The sequence below is a fragment of the Tetranychus urticae genome, chromosome 3 (assembly GCF_039701765.1).
Source record: "Tetranychus urticae isolate SD_2017Ah chromosome 3, NJAU_TeUrti_SD_1.0, whole genome shotgun sequence".
Classification (NCBI taxonomy): domain Eukaryota; kingdom Metazoa; phylum Arthropoda; class Arachnida; order Trombidiformes; family Tetranychidae; genus Tetranychus; species Tetranychus urticae.
Genome location: NC_142960.1, coordinates 24185970 through 24206753, shown reverse-complemented (window position 1 = coordinate 24206753; position 20784 = coordinate 24185970). Strand labels below are relative to the sequence as shown.

Genomic DNA, 20784 nt, shown 5'->3' with positions numbered 1-20784 from the left:
ACAAAAATTAACTAAGAAATGAGGTAAAAATACATTAAACAAAATAATTAACTTATTTTGAGTTTAATTTTATTCATTTGATTGGAAATGAAAAAATACAGAAAATAAAACTCAATTTCATTTGGAGTTACTTGAAGCTTATTTATTATCAGTTATTTTCTTGTTCAATAATTATTATCATCATTATTGTTATCGCTATTATTCAATTTCCAATATTATTGTTCAACAATTTATTTCAATCAAAAGCTGATTCATCGGAAATCATTGAAACACCAATTGTGTGTTCCCTTGAATAGTTGAGGTGATGATTAATTTCGTCTGGGGTCAATCGTGATTGGTAAAGCAACTTAAACCAAATAATCAAATGATAATTTTGATTGTTTTTTTGTTATAATAAACTGTTTCCAATTTAACAGTTCAAATGAAATCTGATTTGGCAGAACTAATCTTTCACTTTTTACATTGAAATCATCAGTGAAAATTGTTCCAGGTTATGTTGTTGAGTTTCAAGAGATATTGTTTATCTATCTGCTTAATTGTTCATTAAACTCATTGGCCGAGTAAATCCTCTGAATCAGTTAATTTTCAAGTCACAACATTTTAATTAAACTTTTTGCAATGAGCCATTTATAATGATTAAAAGTTTTCAAATAACATTGATTTGAACGAGAAAAAGATGACTTTGAAAAATGGATGTTGATGTGATTAACAATATGAAGATTGGGATTAACATCATCAGCTTTTCAACTCATCAGGGATTGAAGGTTAAATGTATTGCCGTTGAAATTGATTAAATTGCTTTTTGGTTTGTTGACAGTTAATTTTGATTATTTGATTGTCAAGTGAATTCAAGAGATTTCAGTACAAGTTCACAATTAAGCTTTTTGATTCTGTATTTATTGGCACATTTGTATTAGTCCAACAAAGAACACTGATGATGTTGATGTTGATGGTGACGGGGATGAGGATGAGGATAGGAAAGATGAAAGGAAAGGTGGAGGAGGAAGAGATATTGGAAAGGTTAAGGAAGAAGAAAAAGTAAAAAGAGACAACAAAAGGAACCCAAAACCGAAAGAGGAACCTTTCATTTTGGGTACAAATGGATATTATTGTTGACTATTCACTTGTGGCCCAAGGCTTAACTTGACCAATGCAAGGTTTACTTATCATCGTTGTCTTAGTTTATTCAGCTTATCTATTCAATGATGATTTACTTTGTCCATCTGTTGACAACAAAAACCAAACCATGTCACTTGATGGATAACAACAAAAATATCATTCACTAGACATTCAACCTTCCATTCTCTCTCTTTCTCTCTCTCTTTCTCTTCATATGTAACACGTATTTGGCACGAGTATGAAGTGAGACCAGTGAAAAAGGTCACTTCAAGTGAATAAAGGCAACAACAATATTTAAGTGAACATCTTGAGACCAGAGGAACGAGAAATGATTTTCCAAGTAAAATATTCAACTTTACTGTCAAGTTCAAAAGTAAAGGTGCATTTCGTTTACAGCAAACATCTTACAAGACGATAAAAGACGACAGCTGCCTTCGTTGTTCGTCTTCTAAATATAAGATGGTCAAAGAAGAAGGCCTTTTATCTTTCACATGTTCATCTTAGTAAAACAGACTCGTGCCTTCATCTCGCGTGACCTTAGCTGCCTCAAGGCAAAGTTAAACGACCAAACAGAGAAACTGTAAATCGCTAGCTAAACTCGCCTCTGTATTATAAAATAATGTAAAAGCCCAAGATCAGTTAACACACAGAGAAAGACAAAGAGAGCGAACATGAGCAGACAAGGTTATCAACTCAAACTATTATCAAGATTATCCTCATCTCAATCAACTTCGCTTAATGTGCTTTTGGAAGCAAAAAATGGTCAAGCTTGAATGAAGATAAATATGTACTAACGGACAAAATAGAAGCCAAATAGAGAGAAAACACAAAAGCAAAGAGCATTTGTTGTGTACATTAGTTTTTTGGCATAACAAGAAGAGGGCCAAAAATTTTTACGGTAAACAATATGTCCGAGCATACAATTGAAATTGATGAGAGACTAAAACTTTTACCTTTCTTTTTGTTTCTATTTTCAGATTCGCGAGTTTTATTTACATTCTCGATTCATATCTCTCAATATTAATATAATTATTTGATAATATTATTATTCAAAAGAGTTGCTGGGAGGTTGACTATTTATTTTGCTTATTTCGCTCTTTTTTCGCTTCTTTTCTCTTCCATTTTCCCCCTTTTATTTACCACTAAAGCTGTCAATTTTTGCATCACACTCTTTACTCTCTCTTTCTCTCTTTCTTTCTCTTCTCTTCTCTCATCTTCCATTTGATAGATATATTTTCAGTTCTTTCTGGTTATCCAATTTACCCAACATCAACAACCTTATTTCATGAATCAGGCTATCGTGAGACAAATCGATTATCAACACAATCGGATAAAAGATGATGAAGAAGGATAAAAAAGATAGAGTTGTCTTTTAACCTCCTCCACCTCATCCTCCCATCAATTTCATCTTCATCTATATTCATCATCCCTCATCATCACTATAATCAACAATCGCATCTTTTTGCTCTTCTTCCTCCTCCTAAGCCTAACCTTTCCTTATTGACCTTTATCCATGTTATTCATGTTTGGGTTAACCTCACAAGATTGTCAATTGTTACAAATATAATCACTTTTAATACTTAAACTCGCCTTCAATTCATCAATTAATTAAATAACCATTTAATCACAATAGAGTTCAATGAAGAAATTAGATTAAGGGTCGGTTTGAGAAGAAATGTTCAGTCTTTTATTCAATTGGATTGGTAAGGTTTCTGGTTGCAATAGCAATAACAAAACAATATTTTTTATCCTCAACTCTATTTATGTTTAAATGAATATGAAAATCAGCAAATTTCCTGAGTTGCTAATTCACTCATTTCAGTTGATATATTAATAGCTTGAGATGCAAATTATGGGAATATCCAGATTAAGGGTTGCACGTATTACTCTACCTATCAGTTTAAATGGAAGGGGCGATGCGAGATAAATACTTTTCCTATTCGAAAAGAACAAAATACACATAAGGTAATAAATTGTACCTTCATTATTCTATCATGCAGTATTGAAAGCATATTCTCATGAAAATGGCTGCAAAAATTACAACAAATGTTGCAAAGAATGGAAAGTTTATTGGATACAAGCTTTCAAATAAGATTCTTGTCACTTTTTGAGTTAATTTCTTGGTCATTGAGAGCGCATTCTTATTGACAGTTAACTGCAAATAAATTTGACAACTGAAATGAATTTGAATATTTTTTGAAAATGCGATCGTGAATTGGAAGACACAAAATACGATACACTTTGTTAATCCATATTTGATCAGAATCATAAGGGCCTGAATCTAAATGCAATCAAATGTGATGATGAGAGTTGGATGAGTTTTTTGCTTGAATCATCTTAATAAGCATAACAGTCGACACAAAAACTGGGATAAATTAATGATTTGAAGCAACTAAGTTGTAACTATTATATATTTGACACTCTCAACCCTTTCAAAGTAAAGTTTTCACGGTAAAACCCATCAAGTTTCAAGTTCAACAGTTTGACAAGCAAAACTAACATGGGAAACAATTGGAAGCGCAATTAACATAATAATGTATTAACATATGATAAAAAGGCATGAAAGGGTTGAATTGAAGGAGCAACAATGAACCACATCAATCTATATGTTAATTGAAAAGCCAATATGATACTTTTTGGGTTAACTGTTAATTAAACCAGTTACGATGCAAGTTAATATTGAAATCCGCCGGTCAGTTTGACTCATTTAAAGCAAACAATGGTGAGTAATTTATGAATAATTGATAAAAATAATAATGCAAAGGATAATAAAAGCGTGTTCATTTGACAAACAATGATAAATCAAGTTTTGTAATTACAATGGATTCAGATAATCAAAGTCATCTTTATTTACTTAATAACATTGACCAACATTGAGAATAATTTTTGACCCATAAATAAACATTAGCATTAATTTGGTTTTATCACATCATTTATGACATCAAACAATAATTTGATAACAATTTAATCGGAAGTCAACAGAGGAAGTTGAGGTCACAAAGTCGGTAAAGATTGTTGTCTTTCAACAAAAGATTTACAAACAATTGAGAATTGATGAAAGACAATCAAGCAAAGAATTAAAAAATTCCCATCAAAATAATTAACAAAAGAGTTTTGTACATGAGATTTCATGGTGTGCTAATTAACATTACCACATGAATCTTATTAAATTGAGAAAATATGAAACTTTTGTCAAAAACACTGAGACAAGATGTTGTCTGTAATGAGAAGATTCATCTTATTAATCAAGGCTTAACTTGAGCTTAGGTTTGACTGAACATTTGAACAAGTCAAGAAAGTTTCAAATATCTAATAATATATTTCTTTTTCATTGTACCATGAAAGTCCATATGTGAAAGTTGCAATGGAAACTGTACTCAAAGACGAAGCGTCAAAAATAATAGTTATTGATAACATAAAGATATAAGTCATAGTAAGGAGTTGCCGTTTGAAATGGCTCATAACGAGTAGGTTAGTTCAGTTTTTTTTGTGGTTCCTCTTTTGGGTTCCTTTATGAGTTAATAATTTATCAATGTTAGTTAATTTTTTGGCTTTTAACTCTAGTGAGCTGTTTTTGTTGTCTTCAAGATTCTGTGTAATTTTGAACGGTTCATATTTTACTTTATCCTGTTGACTTACAAGGAAACTTTATCCTTCCTTCCTCTTCATCATCTTCCTGTCGTCTTAAACTCATCATCATTTGGCCCTCTCTCTCAGTCTGTCACTGGAAGGGGTCGAAAAGGTCAATGGAATTGACAGAATGCACAGAATGGGAAAGGAAACTCGAAAAGATTTTACAGACTTTGACTTTTCAGTTTGTTCATCAACTAGATTAGTCTATTAAGTTTAAATGATTAGTGTTTATGAATGAAATTTTGTCTACAAATTGCAGACTTTTAAAAGGACGAGAAAAAAAAGGTCAAAAAATCACCCAAAAAACAAGCTAAAAGGAACCAGAAAGCAGCAAAAAATGAGAAAGAAACCTTAAAGAGACTGAAAGGAAACCAGAAAAGAGGTCTTTTGCTTCTCTTTGGTCAACACCAATGATCACATTAATGAAAATACGATCAAATTCACCATACAATTAACACCTAAATTGATTAAATTAACTAAAAATTATAGCTTTTCCAATATCATTATTCTTGATTTTGCTTGAATCGCACTTTTTTTGCTGTTATTGCATTCAAATATCATATGAATTTACAATTTAATTTAATTGAATGATGAAAACAAAAAAAAATATTAATCAAAATTTTAATCATGTTTCATTGAGTTTCAATAGGAAAATCGCAAAGCTCAAACAGACTTTTTATTTTTCATAATCAACGTCTTCTGGCCACAACATCAACACCAAGGCTCTTCCGGGTAACAAACTCTTGTAATTATTATCATCACAAATGATATCATTATAACTATCATTTTGATAGCATTTGCTTTTCTCTTGATTATATTCTTTGAAATAATAACATGATCGTGTTTTACTTGATTTTAATAACTTGTAATTGTTCATCATCTTAATAATTAATAAATTATCAGCTAAGAACAAGAAACTCCAAGGTGTGTATCATTTAATTAATTAGAAGTGAAAGTTTTTTTTAATTCTCATTCAAACCCTTTCAATGCAAATCTCAACACTTACTGACCACAATTTAAAGTGTATTGTTGATTGTTTTGATTGTGACCCAACACACAAATTAAACCGAATAACCTATTTTTAAATAATTTTCATCTTCCTTCAAATTCATTATTAGCCAGCTACAATACAGTCTAAATCAACAGACAATTTATTATTCATCCATGATTAAATAATTAATACAGTTAAAAATATTAAAACCAAACAATTCGCTAATCTTTTCACTTTATCATTAACTTTATTTTTTTTGTGTTTTTATTCATTCGCATCTTCATGATGCTGATGATGAGAATCAAGTGAATAGACTCAGTTGGATATGATTTATGATTAAACGTTTTTTTCTTTGCACCAAATTAACTTTCAATCAATTGATTTGGTCATGATTAAGTTGAATGATCATTATGATTAAAATGCTCAAATTATAATCATCATTATCGAATCAATTCACACCCAATAAATAACATGTTGATTATTGAATGTTAATCATTTTGTTTTTATTTTCTGGTTCGCTGTTCATCATCAGCTTGATCAACTTCAAGATTCCCGTTAACGATTGACGTCCAATCGATAACAACAACGGCAATTACTACAGTAATTAGTTACGATTATTAATAAATTATGAATGTTCAATATAGTTATTGATGATGTTTAATGATGAAAGTTAAATAAAGTTGAACGAAATGTAAACTTTGACCTTGTTTTACTTTTTGTTTCACTGACATTCAAACTTACTTTCAAATTTAGTTTCTAGTTAATAGTTCAAGTTATTATTGAGCATCTTTTGAGTAACCAATTGTGCTTCATTATTGGCTTCTGTTCAACTTAATTAGCAAATCAAATTGGTATTTAAAGGGTTTTTACTATGAATAAGTTAACTTGCTTTTGTTCCGTATTTTACAAGCAAGTATACGCTGCTTCAAGCTGCTCATTTAATCATTCAATTGTTCTGATTATTATTAACTTTGCAATTTGATTCGCAGAAAAGAAAACAGCAAATTAACAATTAACGAAAGTACTATTATGTATACAGTTTTGTTTAGTTTTACTGTTAACAATAACAATAATAATTATGGTGATTTTAAGCAAAAAATAGGAACCATGTTAATCACGATATAATTCAAAATTAGTTGCTTTCCCAGTAAAATGTTGCATTCAAATCAATGTTGCTGTTTAACGGTACTTTGACTTTAAACAAATTTTTACATCTTAAATCAATAAGCTTTGATGGGTTGATTGTATTGATTGTTATTGAAATATTCAATTGGCACAACTCATTTATATCACTCTTTCATGAAATTCAATCTTCGGGTGTTCTTGGCCTAAAGCAATACATTCAACAGATACTCGGTCAAACTGCAGATTTGCTGCCATCTTCCGTGTTGAAATCGAAGGATAAAATAAAACTTTGAAAATGTTTGAATCATAAGGGTGAATCTACCTCAAAATTACATATTTTCAAAGTGCATGAACAATATCATAAATGATCCATGCTGATTTTCATTTGAGCTATTTTCTGATAAATGTTGTGCTTTCAAGTTATCGACTAATAAATTACCGAAATGAAATTAAAAAGCACAACAATATTTCTCATTATTCAAAATCAAAATATTGAAATAGAAATTATTCAATACAATATTCGATAAAAGTTGCTGTTAATATCAATGGTTTATTTCCATCGGTTACTCCAAAAACTAGGTCAATGGTTTATTTACTGCTCCTTGTTGTTAAGGCAAAGTTATCAAAAGTTTTGTTTGATAAAACATCTTGTGGTCTTAACACATAAATAGCATTGTGTTAATGCTGAATCCCTTTTCAGAACAGCTTTAAAATTTTGATCAGCACCTTACTTCAATTCATATCAAAAAACAGTGCATCTGAAAAGGATGCTTTCATTTGTTACAACTACATGTACTAATAGATAACTCAACTTTTCAAAAGTTTATTTTCTATCAAGTTAATCTTACTAGCCAATAGATGGCACTGGAAAGTTTTATCTTAACTCCATCAAGTCTGAATGCCGGTAAAACTTCAATAACCTGACTGGGTGTTTTCAAACCTCACTTGAGCTGCAAAATGAAAGATCGCCATCTATTGTGCTATCATCCATCCAACTTCACTTTTGTGTTGTTTCTTCTCTCTTCTCAATTCAAGATGATGTGAGACATTTAGACACTTTGAAAAATAGTAGGAAACCAATTAAATTGAGCAATTTCAAGTTGTATCATGAAAGAGTTGGTTCACTAAAAAATGCGAAGATGATGGAAATGAATGAGAAACCAGATTAATTTCATGACGAGCTTAATCAGCATTCATTGAAATTCTTTTCAATCAATTTTTCCTGAAATAATCCTGAAATTCCACTTTACGTTCTTCATTGAAATTTGTCTGAATTTTAAAACAAATCTGTTCTGATAAAAATTCCCTTCCATTCTGATAATTTCCCCTAATTTCGCTTGAAACGCCTTTCTCCCGAATCTCGTGGGTTAAAATGCTTTAACAACACTGAACTGCAACAAAATTACACTTGAACTTTCCCAATTATTATTGATAAAATGAGGAAATAAAAATTACCATCTTCCTGAATTCATGAGATAGCTTCATCAGAATGATGGAGAGGAAATCACACTAATCAACTAACATGATCTATTGCAACGGATTGATTTGCGTTTCTGTTTCAATGGATCTTCAAGTTACAAGTTAACCAAAAGTTTGCTTAAAGTCATGCAAAGTAAATAGACAAAAGTTGAAAATTCAAAAAATAGTTGAGGTTTCAAGATAAACAAGAGAAGGAAAAAAAAAGTTTTCCAAACTTCATGATATCAAACATGATAACTCATCTGAAATGTATTATAAAAATGCTGTGAAAATCAGCAGGAAACTTTGTAGGTGTGGTAGGAGAGTTAATATATCATTTATCTGTAGGTAAAAGTTGATTAACAGAACTGACCTGAACTGAGCAACAAAAATTGAGAAAACAAAATTAAATTAAGTAACTGAATATTTGCGATCAAGTGAAAACCTTGGGATTCTCATTTTGCATGATTGATCAAGAATGTGCAATAAATGATAATCCTAATAATATAATCACGGAAGTCAATTGTGTGATAAATCTGATCAACTAATTCATCATTAAGATGAAGTGCAAAAACAACAGAAACAAGTACAACAACAATAATAGCCAATAACAAAAGGTAAATTGTCAGGTAAAAGTTTCAAATGTTGCATTTAATCTGTTTAAATTATGTTTCAATTGAAAGTGTAAATAAAAGGAGAAAGCAAAAACAATAAGAAACAACAATGAAGGTAAAGTGTAAACATGAATATGTTTTATCAAGTTGGAAGCAAATTCGAATTGAGATTAATCTGAATTCATGATAGAGGATGATACTAATTAGAGACAACAGGGTGTCCCATTAAAAGTGGGTTGATGAGATATTAACTTTAAATGCCAATTTTAGGTTGCATTTTGATAGACGAAAAGATAAGGCTTAAACAATTCAAAAATGCAAGAAAAGAATGATTAATCGATTGATAAAATCGGATATCATCAAGTCGCTCTTCGAGCAAGCACGTTCAATCAGTCAACAGTTAACCGCTTCGTTTATAGTCCAAGCTAAAAATGCCACGTTTCCATTGAAATCGATCAAGATAGGGATGAGGATGAGAATGCAGTTACACTTTCGTGGTTTTTCAACTTTCATTGTGTGGGTTTGCAAAATCATCATTTTAATCATTCACTTTTCATCTCGCCATGTTTTTCAAACAAAAAACTGCTTCCTTTATCATCGCCATCACCATCATCATCATAATTATCTGAAGGTCATTTGGGGTTCAATAAGATTAATCATTTCAGTTTTGCATTCCTTTTACCTGTGTAAACGTTGTTTGTTCATTCACTTTGGGTTATGAATTTTGTGAGATACATTTTGACATTTGAAAACGTTTAGCCATTTGAACAGGAAAAAAGTTTTTATTTGTTCAATTACGATTAACGGTAAGACAAAGTAATCAACAGTGTTAATCTTATCAATTTGATTGATTGCAAAACATCAACAGTTAAATGTTGTTCAATTGAATAATAATTATTGATTTAATCATTTGTTGATTTGCACTTTGAAACAATTCCTTTTTCTTGTTCAACTTTTGTTTTTATTTCATTTCACTCTAAATCAATCGCAATAATCATGAATTTTTTTAAACTCGTTGCAATGTTTATTCAGCTTTACATTTGCACCTTGTAAGTTGATTGATTGGTTGAGGTAATTATTACAAAAATACGTGTTAATTAAAGAGATGATAAAATGTAAAGTGTCTCATTTTGTCTGCACAAATAAATTAATGATTGGGGAAACAATGAAATTCAGGGAAATGATGAATCAATAGCCTTAAGGATATTGACTTTGACTTTGTCAGATGAAAGGAAAGGTTTATTGTTATTCTTGGTGAGGTGAACAAAAGGGTTGTTCAGTGGGCATTGAGACTGTTCCAAGTAGAGTACAAACAGTTATCAAGGAAGTTGTTAGTTAATAGATCAATTCAATGATATTACAATCTGCAAGGGCAATATTGACCATAAGTTGAATCATGAATTTCTTTGAATGGCATTAGCAACCAAGTGATTATCTAACAAAATACTAATGATGATCCATCAGAGCTGCAGTAATGGACAAAGTGCATAAATTACGCAAATAATTTAATTCACGTTCGAATCAAAAATGAAAGAATTAAACTCTACAAACTATTTTTAATCTCCATCGGCATAATTATAGCTGTTTGCATTCAAATCTTGAGCTATTAATAGTCATCTATCCTGAAATGTTGATCAAAATTGAACCAGTCGAACACACAATCCAATACATTGGGCTATTTGACTTTTACAACGAAAAATCAAAATAGATTTCAATTTTAAGGTGACTTCAGAATTTTAAATTTGAATAATGAGAGGCAGCGACGTCAAGATTCAATATATTTCATTCATAGTAGAATTTTCTTTTTAATCGAGAAGCGAACATTTATTTGCGGAATAGAGGAATTCACGAGCGCAGCTGTTCAATAATTTATTCTCAAAGTTTTGCCCTGTTTCTATTCGATTGGGTATTCCAGATTTCGACTGTATTTGACATCGATGAAGACAAGGATTATCAATAACACATGTATAAAAAGAGTGTTTCAATGTGTTAAATTCATTAAGTAGTGGTTTTTTACAGCTGTTAAATTATTCAAATTCAACTTCTAAACCTTTTTCAGAACTAAATAGCCTCCGGGAGCTATTTTATTTTGATGATTCATACAGCATCATATAATGAATTCATGTATCTGAATATACGATGAAAATATTAGTATAAGGAATGAATTTCCAATACTAATAGCCTGTACTGGTGAGGTCGAGTTTAAATGTGTTTTGTAAAAATAAAAGTAACAGTTTAAAGCAGGCCTTTAAATTGCATAATTTTATCACTTTTGATTCATGAAAAAGATATCTTTTTATTCATGATTTGAAGTACATTTCCGTTTGGCACTCATTAAATTTCTAGGATTTTTTCATACTTTGAAGGCATCATGTAAGTCAGTATAATTAACTGGCTATAAGAGAGATTAAGGGAACTTTAAGGTTTCAGCTCATTAATTCTGGGAAAATTGACTTAGCAAATTTATCTCCAAGTTTATTCAAAGCTTCAACAGAACTGGACAGTTTATTGTTGGACAGACCTCCGACAAAATGGTATTTTTTAGTAACTCGTTAACATTGTTATCAAAACTAACGTTGAGTTTATCTTCGATATAAATCATCACTCAGCGAAAAGGCTTACAAAATTTATTGATGACTTCGTTATTTTCAGAACTATTAATAGATTGGTGAGACAATTTGAGCTATAAAATTAGAACATCAAGAATTATTATGAGAAAAATTGTTGAAAATTAATGTAAATTGTTTAATTGTTGTTGCTTTTTCATATCAAATAACTGAAACTAAATGGGAACCAGATTTTTGTAGATTCAACATTGATCAGTAAGCTACAGTAAGGAGGACCTGCAAATGAATAGGGAAAATCTCCTCTTAGGATATATTTATAAAATGAACTTTTTTGAATGTAATTTTTTATGCTGATTCCGAATATCTGTTTCTTTTTTTGCTAAAACAACGCATTCGAGAGAAAAGTTCATATCATGATTCGAAGGTTGCATTTTTTAGCACGTTAGAAGAGGTCGCTAAGCCAGTCGATTCTATTCGTGATCTATGTTATCAAAGATGCTGAACAATATAGTGAAAGTTTGGTCCCTTAAAAAATCGCCAAATAGGGTTAAAATTGCGAAAACCAGATTAAAATATAGATTTATTAATGACCTTTTAAAAATAATGAAGATGCCGTCTAAGCCAGCTGAATATTGACATTATCAATGTAATCAAGCATGCTGAATAATACAGTGAAGGTTTGGTTCCTGAAAAAATAGCCGAACAGGGTTAAAATTGTAAAAAACTGAATTAGAACAGGGATTAATAAGCGTATTTTTGAAAATGATGAAGAAGCCGTCTAAGCCAGCTGAATATTGGCAAAACAAATGTAATCGAGTATGCTGAATAATATGGTGATGGTTTGGTTCCTGAAAAAATAGCCAAACAGGGTGTTACATTGACACTTAGTAAAATTTAACGAAATCCCGTTTTCGCCAATTTTCAATCTGTTTGGCTATTTTTTCAAAGCTTCAACCACCACCAGTTTATTCAGCATACTCGATTACATTTGTTTTGCCAAGATTCAGCTGGCTTAGACGGCTTCTTCATTATGTTTAAAAGGTCTCTAATACTATGTGATATTTAGATATTTTGGCCGATATCTCAAAAACTATGCATGCTATAAAAAAATAGATTTGATTTATGAAATTAACATTGAATTTTGTGTCTGAAAAGTACCATTTTAAAAGAAATCGAAAACAGGCGATTTTGCAGGTCCTCCTTACAGTAAGTTATCACCTTTAATCGGAATTCACCTTCAACTGTCGCAATGAGCACCTAAAATCTTTGTAATTATTTTGCTTCCTGTTGATTGTGCATCTCTTGAGAATTGCATGACAATAACTCATTTCACTCTAATTGAATTAAACTAATTAACAAACAAGAACCAAAGAAATAGTAATTAAAGGTTAAAAAAGGTTCCTTACTTGATAATTAATCGGATAAATTGAGAAGAAGACAGTAAAGGGAAGCAAGTTGCACTAAAGTTAATTGTTGTTGATTGTTGAATCCAAACAGGAGACCTCATGGTGGGAACCCTTTTACCCCTGAAGCTGAATATCTTAAACATTAATCTTTGACAAAAAAAGATGAGAATTCAATGTTTACCAACATAACAATTAACATTCTTAAACGCTTCTTTTATGCTCAGAATACTTATAATGCAAAATGAAAAGTTCACAACAAGACATAATCTTTATGCTTGAATGGTAAAATATGAGTTGATGGTAAGTGAATAGCTCTGATAATTATAATCAGTGACTGTTGATTCAGGTGAACTTAATTGAGGCAAACATTGAGCCATTCATCTGCAAATGTTAGTCTAATTGTTTGAATACAAGTGATCGAAACCGAGGTTATCATCAAACTGGTTATCAGCAACAACAGTAAATCATGTTTTATTATCAGATAAAAGACAGAATAGTAAAATGATAACCTCCATGGGAAGATAATAGTCAAGGTTGAAGTTGATAAGATGATAGGAATGAGACTAAATGATGAAAGGATAAAGGTAATAAATATGATATTGATGAAGACAAGTGCACACCTTTTTCCCGAGCGTGCGAAGTTTACATTCAAATTCAAATTTAGATTTGTTTAGTTGCATATTTTAATGACAGAGGTTCTGTGAAGGGCAAAAGTTGAGAGATTCAAGGATTTAAAGAAGCCAAAAGAGCGATGAAAATGAACAACAAGATGAATGGGTGTCACTGTCACGGTTATTTTCTGTGTCAAATGATTTCCGCTTCAATGACCTGAGCCCGAAAAGAGGGTCTAAAGGACGACACCCAAAAAGTCCAGCATCAACATCCTTATTGTTGGTTAAAAAAGATACCGATGAATGAAATTGAAAGTAAAAGTAAAACAAAATGTCAAAAATGGCAACAAAAAGGTAAAGGAAAACTACTTTAGTATAAAAAAACTAATGTTTAACTTTATTCTCATATTGAACATTTACCTTTACATTCAGTTTACCGCAATTAATGAGGCTCCTGGAAACAATTTGCTGACGATTATTGTTGTTGGAAATTAATTTCCTTTGCTTTATCAACATCATAACATTCATTGTTGCCATTATGTTTTTTTTATCATTAATTTTCTTGTTACTTATGGTTACAATTATCATCTTAAGTTACTGAACAAGAGATTGTTTTGAAGCTGTTTTCAAAGGAATGGTGTTGGCTGTTTTAAATCAATGCTTTTAGGACCTTTTTTTTGGTGTAAAATGAAGCTCATTTTTACTCCGTTTTTTATTATAAACAAACATTTGTTATTAATCATAGTCATAACAATATTGATTATAGTGGCATTCATTGAGCCTTGAAAATGTCTATCAAAAACAGAATCAATGATTTTTTGGGTGAAAATAAACATGTCACTCTAATTGATTGCTTTTATTAAAGCTAATTTTGAGTTACATTAGAGACTTAAGTTCATGGTCAGTGGAGTTGATTTATGTTTTTTTAAGGCCTGGGTCAAATCACTTTGATAACGGTCCATAGAAACTGTTGAAGCTGTTAATTGTTTCTGTTATTGGTGTGATTTAAGGATGCTTCAAATACTCAACTCTACATAAACCGGATCAATTTATTTAGCCAATTATGGTCAGTTAAAATGTTGATCAATTCAAGATTTCAAGTCGACTGAATAAACAAGTGTCAATTGATATTAAAGATTCCCTTCCTCTTAATCATCTTTATCATCTTTTGCATTTTTAATGTCAAATGACGAGTGATTTACAGATTGAGAGTTGACCATAAACTGTTAGTTTTGTCAATCCAAATGAGCAAATTAACAAACAAACAAAAACTGATTTTGAAATTGATTTACAGTTATTTATATTACATGATGAGTTGACAGTCAACTTGATTCACTTTCGATTATTTTAATTGCAATTGGATAAGAATAGTTTCTCAATTTGATGAGTTGATCAAAATTGATTTGATTGTGAGCTCTACATTGACTTAAATGATGATATTGCAAATGTGAAAATGACAAAACAAAAAATTTATAATTAGGTTTTTTTTCATTGATTCAGTTCAATTTGTACAGTTAACATCCTCCTTCAACAACAGGATCACAGTTTGTTTAATTACGGTTAACACAATTGATTTGGACAATAGATAACATTTGAATAGAAACTATTTGGTCATTTAGTGATTTAAATTGTTGATTAATTTTGAGCATTCTATTAATTGTTACTTTAATAATATCATCTCCAAATTGGTCTCATTTTATATCAACTGGTTAAACTTCAATCTGACAAGCTGAATCGGCTCAAAGCTATTATAAATGTCATGATAATCAAGTTTGGGTTTTGCATGAAAGGCGGAAGATAAGTTACTTCAAATTTCTGGTTAAAATCGATTTGATTAGTTGGAAGAGAAGGGAAAGAAAAAAAATCATTTCATTTATGGTGAAGTTCAATTTCAATTGAAAAATAAATTGTTAGGTCAAATAGAACAATTAACTGATCTTCCAGTTTTAACTCATTTAATTTTAATCAGATTAAAGGCTTTACCTGAAGCAATTTTGTCAGGTCACTTAATCAATCTCAATGATACAATATTAAATAATTTAACCTAACATACATTTGGCACCAGTAATCATCATCATCTCCTAATTTAGTTTTAATAAATCAAATCGAATCAAATTCAACAAATTATCGAAAATTCAGTGCTAACAGGTTATTAATCAAAAAAAGGTTTGGCAGATTCACTTTCTTCAACAGCAATAATACCAGCTTTAAAACATAAATTTAGTGTATTGTAAATCACTGAACAAATTTAAAAAACTGATTGGCAGCTCAGAACATAATAAATGCTCTCATTTCAGACAATTTATCACCACAATTGATCGATTCACATTGATAATCACAGTAATCCAATGGGAGTAAACACACGGCAACACATACAGATGGTGGTTATAAAGCTAAGCTTATACATGCATAAGTAAAGGAAAGAATCACTCACCGAATAGTTGATTAAATACATCCCAAGTTTCATTGAACACATTTAGATCCATGGTTAAATCTAATAAATTGTTCGATAATAAAACACACAATTAGCTCATTGGCAAGTTGATTAAAGTTGTAAGAAACAAACCATTCAAAATGTGAGACACTTTTAAGCCTTATACTGGTATCTGATGAAAGTGTATTTGATGATTTCAGGCAATGACGCTTGATTTGTCTGGTTGCTTGTTCAAGTCAAGGTTAAATTGAACAAATTTTTACTGAAAATGAGCACAAATTTGATTATTAAACATTAAAAAAGGCACAAAAATGAAAGCAAATATATGTTAACAAAATTATCCAAAGTTTCTTTACAAACGTTTATTACAAAACTAACTTGTAAACATATAATTCAAGTTTCACTTTATCTCCCTCTCTCTATCTCTTTCTTTCTCACTCACTTTTCTCACTCTTTTTTCCTTTCCCTTTCTCTTTCCTTTTCATCTCTTTCATCATCAGCTATTCAATCATTGAACAATTGTAATTCCTATTAATTAATAATCAGGAATAACGAACATTTCTTGGAAAAAACTGAACATTCAATGAAAAATTGAAATATTAATGACAAAAAATGTGATTGATTCAAGAGATTTCAATTACAACGCCATCTATCATTATACAAGTTAACGTAATACAACTGCTTGCATTTGATTAAACGGTTTAATTCAAACATCGATAGTATTGTGGAAGTATCGATGATTATCTCTCCAGAAGTTGAAAAGTACACTAGAGTACCCGGTTAAAGCAATTTTTTTGTGTCCCATTTAAAGCAATTTTCACAGTCGCCATCTATGATTTTATGAAAATTTACATTGTTTTTATAATCCTTGCATTACATAAATCTTAAGCGCTGCCACTTTCTGAAACCCATTATCACTAGATGGAGACTTAGAAAAAAAAATTGCTTTAACCGGGTACTCTAGTGTATTTGTACTTCATTAGTACAATGAGATACCAGACGAGATTAATTAGAGATTAATCACTTCTTTAAGCCTACCTTGAAATACTTTTCTTTTTTTATCATTATATAACACTGATTGAGTAACTGATAATTATTGTTATCAAGAAAGGTATTTAAATAGTGCTGTTTTGCTAATAAAATCAATGATTATGCACAACATAATCGAAAATCAGTGGAAGTAAATGATTAAGCTTTTTTTATTGTAGACTCCAAAGGATCATTTGGTTACCTTTTGTTTTCTTTTCACCAGTTTTATTGGTTCTGTGTTTAACGAGATGGATCATTAGATATTGCTTTCAAGCTTTCTAAATTGCTGGAAAACAATTAAATTCAAAGGTAAGTCAACACTTGTTTCAACACATTATCAATAAGCAAACGTTTTCCCCCTTCTATTTGTGTTGCTTAGCTAAGACAAGTTTTCGCTTATATTTACATCATTTATCATAATTCCTGCTGGGAAATAATCCTGTTGATTCTTCTGTTTGGTCAAGTAAATGGTTTAGGAGAGAATTTGACTAGGAAGGCAATCATGGAATTAATTCGTCTCACAAGGAACCGCAACTTGCACTCACAATTATCCTTTCACTGGCAATGTGTGTTTTCAAAATGGCAGCAATAGTCTACACATGGTTGCAAATAGAGAGTGAATAATGTTATTTAGAGACGCTTTTGAATCATATGAAATTGAAATGGGATGAAATGGGACGATTTGCTTAAAAAATGGAAAATTGATAATCTTCAACTAATCAGCACTATTTTAATATTTAATCAATTACTGTGCTTAAGAAAGTTGATTGATAACTGGTTTTTTTACCCAAAGGGAGGACAAAAACAAAAGAAAGTAGGGAAAGACAATCCGAGTTAACCCGAATTCTGGTTTCTCCTAATTGATTGGTGTCAATAACAAACTGATTCTGGCAAATTGTCTTCACTTCAATACCATTACCATTACCATTATTATTCAATGTTTGGTCCAGCAACTTGAGATGCTTTACCATTTTACATCATCTTTTGTCTTTCAAGTGAGGCTCTTGTCAAGTAGTAATTCAAAAAAAGAAACTAAGCTGAAGACTAAACCTGAGGCTAAACTGTAATGGCGGCTATGGGATCTCCACACCCTGTTTACATTTAATTATGGACTCACACAGAAATATCAAGAAGAAGAAGATGAAAAGATGTTGACGATGAGAATGATGAAAAAAATGATGATGCTGATGAGAAAAGGCAAGAAACTTGAATGGTAAGTTAAACAAGAAAGGTTAAAAATGCTGAAAATTTTTTTGAGCTAACGGTCAATGATCTTTTGCTCCAAGAAACAAGTATCTTTGATTGTTCAATCAACTATAAGATCAACTATTTGACCCATATAAACAATTTAATACTAGGTTTGTTTCATCTAATCTAGCTGTAAGGGATCTACTCACTATTTGTCTCACTTCATTTTACAGTTTGTCATTAAGTATCAACCCCTTTAGCTTTCCCTCACTTTTACCTTTAGCTCTTTCCTTTTCCTTTAATTTTGATATAAATAGTCAACAGTAAGTAAATTTAATTTATGTGTTATTTGGTATTTTGTCAACAATTAAGAAAATTGTTCAGTGTTGATGAGCGTTTCTCTCATATCTTTGAGCCTCTAATATTTGTGCCTTTACCTGTGTGCCTTTAATAATTGTGCTTAAATTGAATTAAAGTGAATTGTTCTCATCAAAGATCTGAATAAGTAATTTATTGATAGATGTTATACTGAATCACATCACTTTGTGTTGCTCTACCTTTCATCCCCTGATAGAGTACTCACAAATGGCGAGGATGCTAGTCTTTCAATACTAGTCAGTGCAAAATTGTGTGTTAATTTTGATCTCATCTTTACTTATATTTTGGTTATTAACAAACCTAAGCTTTACCTTATAATATTTGTGTTAGAAGCTTTGCTTACAAGTGATCCATCTCAACTCAACTATACCCAATTCAATTCAATTAAATTATCGTGTTCAGTGAAATTGACGAGCTCGCTCTCATTATAAAAATTGTGTCTGAAGAGCGATTACTCTCAACATTTTTCCGTTTCCTTTTCAACTGATGAGCACTACTCTCAGCTACAACTGAGGTGCTTTATCAAGTCACTCGTCATCTCCTGAAACAAATCAAAAGATCACTGTAAAATAACACTGATTAGTATAGAAATTTGTCGTTTAGCTAACAAAATTAGCAAATCTGATTTCCAACTTCCTGATTGTCTTCTGCGATCGAGTTGTAACCTTCAATCGACCTTTACTTTCAAGGTTATCTTGATGAGCTCAACTCTCAATAAAGACTCAACGGTTTTTTGGGAATCAATTAGCTGATAAAATTAGCAGAATTGCAAGTTTCTAAATCTCTCAACACACATCATTGAACCTCAATTCAATTCAATTAAATTCTTTCAATAGCTTTCAACTGCTTAACTTATTTGGTTCAATCCTTTGCTAAATTCTGATTTATATATTCAAATTAATCATCTCTAATATTTAACTTCAACTCAAGCTTTCAAAATTTCTACAACACAAGAAACTCAATTTAATTTTAGTGAGTGGTCATTTTCAACACTCAGAGAACCAACAATGGTTAAGGTTAAAGAATACCTTGCTAGTGAGCAAGTCAAAAGAGAAACAGCAACGACACTTGGTCTTGAATTTAAACAAACTATGCCTCAAGCTTACATTACTAAAATAGTTAAAGAAGCTTTGCGAACAAACGCACTTTATCATAAAGCAATCGATTCACTTTCTTTATGGAATGATAATTTAGAGTTTAACGAAAAATGGTTAGAAACTCCAGTCAATATTAAGCGATTGAGAAAATATAAAATAACAGAAGCTAATATTGCAACAATGATTTCAGCAGGAATCGATGATGATCTTAATTTAGATAAATTGATGTTACAAGACTTTGATTTTACTGATGAACAAATTAAACGTTATTTACAAATGGTACAAGATCAACGTAGTGTAGATGAAGATAAATTTGGGCCAAGCTCACTTGCTTTCGAACCATATAATCAAACTGATGATAAACCTGAATCTAAAACGAAAGTAACTTTCAATGAATATTTACCTACCTCAAAGATCAAAGATGAAGAAACGATTGATGAAACAAGATCTGATGATAAATTTATTGAATTAAATAAAGATCAAATTATCGAGAAATTTGACGGCCAAAGAGAAACTATTTTAGCATATTTGGAACGATATAAAAAATTGATAAATAATTGTTACAAAATTTCTGAAGATCGTGCTATTCGTATTTTAAAAACCAGAGTTACTGAAGACATTTTAAATATAATCATTAACCTTCAAGAAAGATATCCGAAAATAACAATACAACATGTCATTAATGAAGTAAGAAAAGACATTGTTGGTGAACCTGAATTAATTGCAGCAAAAAGTTTCATGTTTTATCAAAAGTTTCAAATCGGTATGGATCCACAAGCTTATTGTAAAGCTATGGAAAATGCTTATACTACAGTTATGCCTTATGCTGACGATATTAGCATTGCTTATTGGATTTTACAAAGTTTACCTAAAGATGTTATTTCTTATGCGGTTCATGAACAAGATATTGATTCAACTAAAAGAGTTGCTGGTGCATTGCAGAGATATATTAGTAAAATGAATAATAATCAACCAATTGCAAACAAATTTCAACAACAAATTTATCAACCAAATTATCAGCAACAAGGTTTTCAACAATTTCAACAAAACCTTCAACAACAACCAATCATTCCACAACAACCAATAATGCAACAACCAATCATTCAGCAACAACCTATTTATCCGCAACAAAAT

At 30.7% G+C, this 20784-nt stretch overlaps 1 protein-coding gene across 2 annotated transcripts in view; it reads right to left on the bottom strand.

The window, feature by feature from the left end:
* Positions 1 to 16536, bottom strand: part of LOC107365165 (uncharacterized) — a 35284-nt gene extending 18748 nt beyond the window's left edge. Inside the window, exons 1-2 of one of the 2 annotated variants that reach the window (XM_015932639.3) lie at positions 16091 to 16536; positions 15959 to 16018 (exon numbers count right to left, since the gene is read on the bottom strand). In XM_015932639.3, the coding sequence (XP_015788125.2) occupies positions 15959 to 16010 (52 nt within the window). In that variant the 5' untranslated portion in view covers positions 16011 to 16018; positions 16091 to 16536. Of the gene's footprint in view, positions 1 to 15958; positions 16019 to 16090 lie in introns of those variants that run through there. The other variant, XM_089269510.1, reaches the window with a different exon arrangement.
* Between the last annotated feature and the right edge of the window lie 4248 nt (positions 16537 to 20784).